Source organism: Mandrillus leucophaeus, unplaced genomic scaffold (assembly GCF_000951045.1).
Source record: "Mandrillus leucophaeus isolate KB7577 unplaced genomic scaffold, Mleu.le_1.0 Scaffold346, whole genome shotgun sequence".
Classification (NCBI taxonomy): domain Eukaryota; kingdom Metazoa; phylum Chordata; class Mammalia; order Primates; family Cercopithecidae; genus Mandrillus; species Mandrillus leucophaeus.
In genome coordinates, this window is record NW_012103654.1 from 1975833 (window position 1) to 1976912 (window position 1080).

The 1080-nt window shown below is 43.6% G+C and overlaps 1 protein-coding gene across 1 annotated transcript in view; it reads left to right on the forward strand.

Moving 5' to 3' along the window:
• Positions 1-403: 403 nt before the first annotated feature.
• ZBTB10 (zinc finger and BTB domain containing 10) overlaps positions 404-1080 on the forward strand; it is a 40961-nt gene continuing 40284 nt past the window's right edge. The window contains exon 1 of the mRNA XM_011989089.1: positions 404-1002. Coding sequence (XP_011844479.1) covers positions 907-1002 — 96 coding nt within the window. The 5' untranslated portion in view covers positions 404-906. The remainder of the gene's footprint in view (positions 1003-1080) is intronic.

The following is a 1080-nucleotide window of genomic DNA, read 5'->3' on the forward strand; positions in this document are numbered from 1 at the left end:
TAGGAGGTTCACGCCTTTAACATAACCCCATTAGATAATCTATAACTGTAAAGAGTTCATGTATATTTCTCATTTTCTGCACATATGTATTAATGTAAAACATCTGCCCTGCCATATTCTTTTTTAGTCAACAATTATCTTGAGCATTTTAATAGTTTGTGATTCACCTTCTAATACGTATGTTGCTTAAGAGTAAAAAGCCCCTCCATAACTTTAAAACATCTTTTTTTTAACCTGAAATAGGCTTAAATTCTCACGTTGTCAGATGAGTCTTAACACTTTAGTATTTGCTAAATTTAGCCTACTAAGATTTTTTTAAAGGAGCATAAGGGCCCTAAATTGGAAAAACAAAAAAAAACTCTCCTACGATCATAATTGTGGGATTTCATTTCCAGTTCATTCTGTTGGAATCAATCTGAATTCCATGTAATGTAAACAGTTCAAAAAGTCTTAAAAATGAATTGTTGACTTTAAACAATCTTCGGAGCCGCTCACAATGTCCGTAGAAGCAGACTCCTCCCCGCTCCTGGGGAAAACCCTGCCTAATATTTATAACGTTATGACATACTGTAATACTCACAAGGTGGTTGTAGAAGTATAAACACGACTGGAGTTATCTGATTGGCTGCTGGTGATGTAACACCCATGTCAATACTTCCCAGTGAACGCACGTGTTCGACCTTTTATTTAAATTTCCATTTCATCACAGCAATAAGACACTCGGGGCGGTGCATTTTCTGTGAAATGATTATTGCCCTGGGCCCGAGGTGCTGCCTCGCACAATGCATCAGAGGAGGTTGTGTCCGTGGTCGTAACCTCCTCGCGTGAAAGGCACCGCCTGGTCCAGTCTTTGTGAAGGAACAAAATAAGTTCACTTCCTTGGGCACCGCCACCCACCCTCAGCAAATGACAAGGCTGGAGCGCAGCTCCCACCGCACAGTTATTTGCAAAGTCCCAGGTGAACTCGTGGCGAGAGAAGGAAAATGCGCGTCCCGGGCGCGGGTAGGTGCGTGTGGGCAGCGGGGAGGCGGCCAGACCCTGACACTCGCCAGCTGTTTGTCCTCCGCGTAGCCCGGCCCC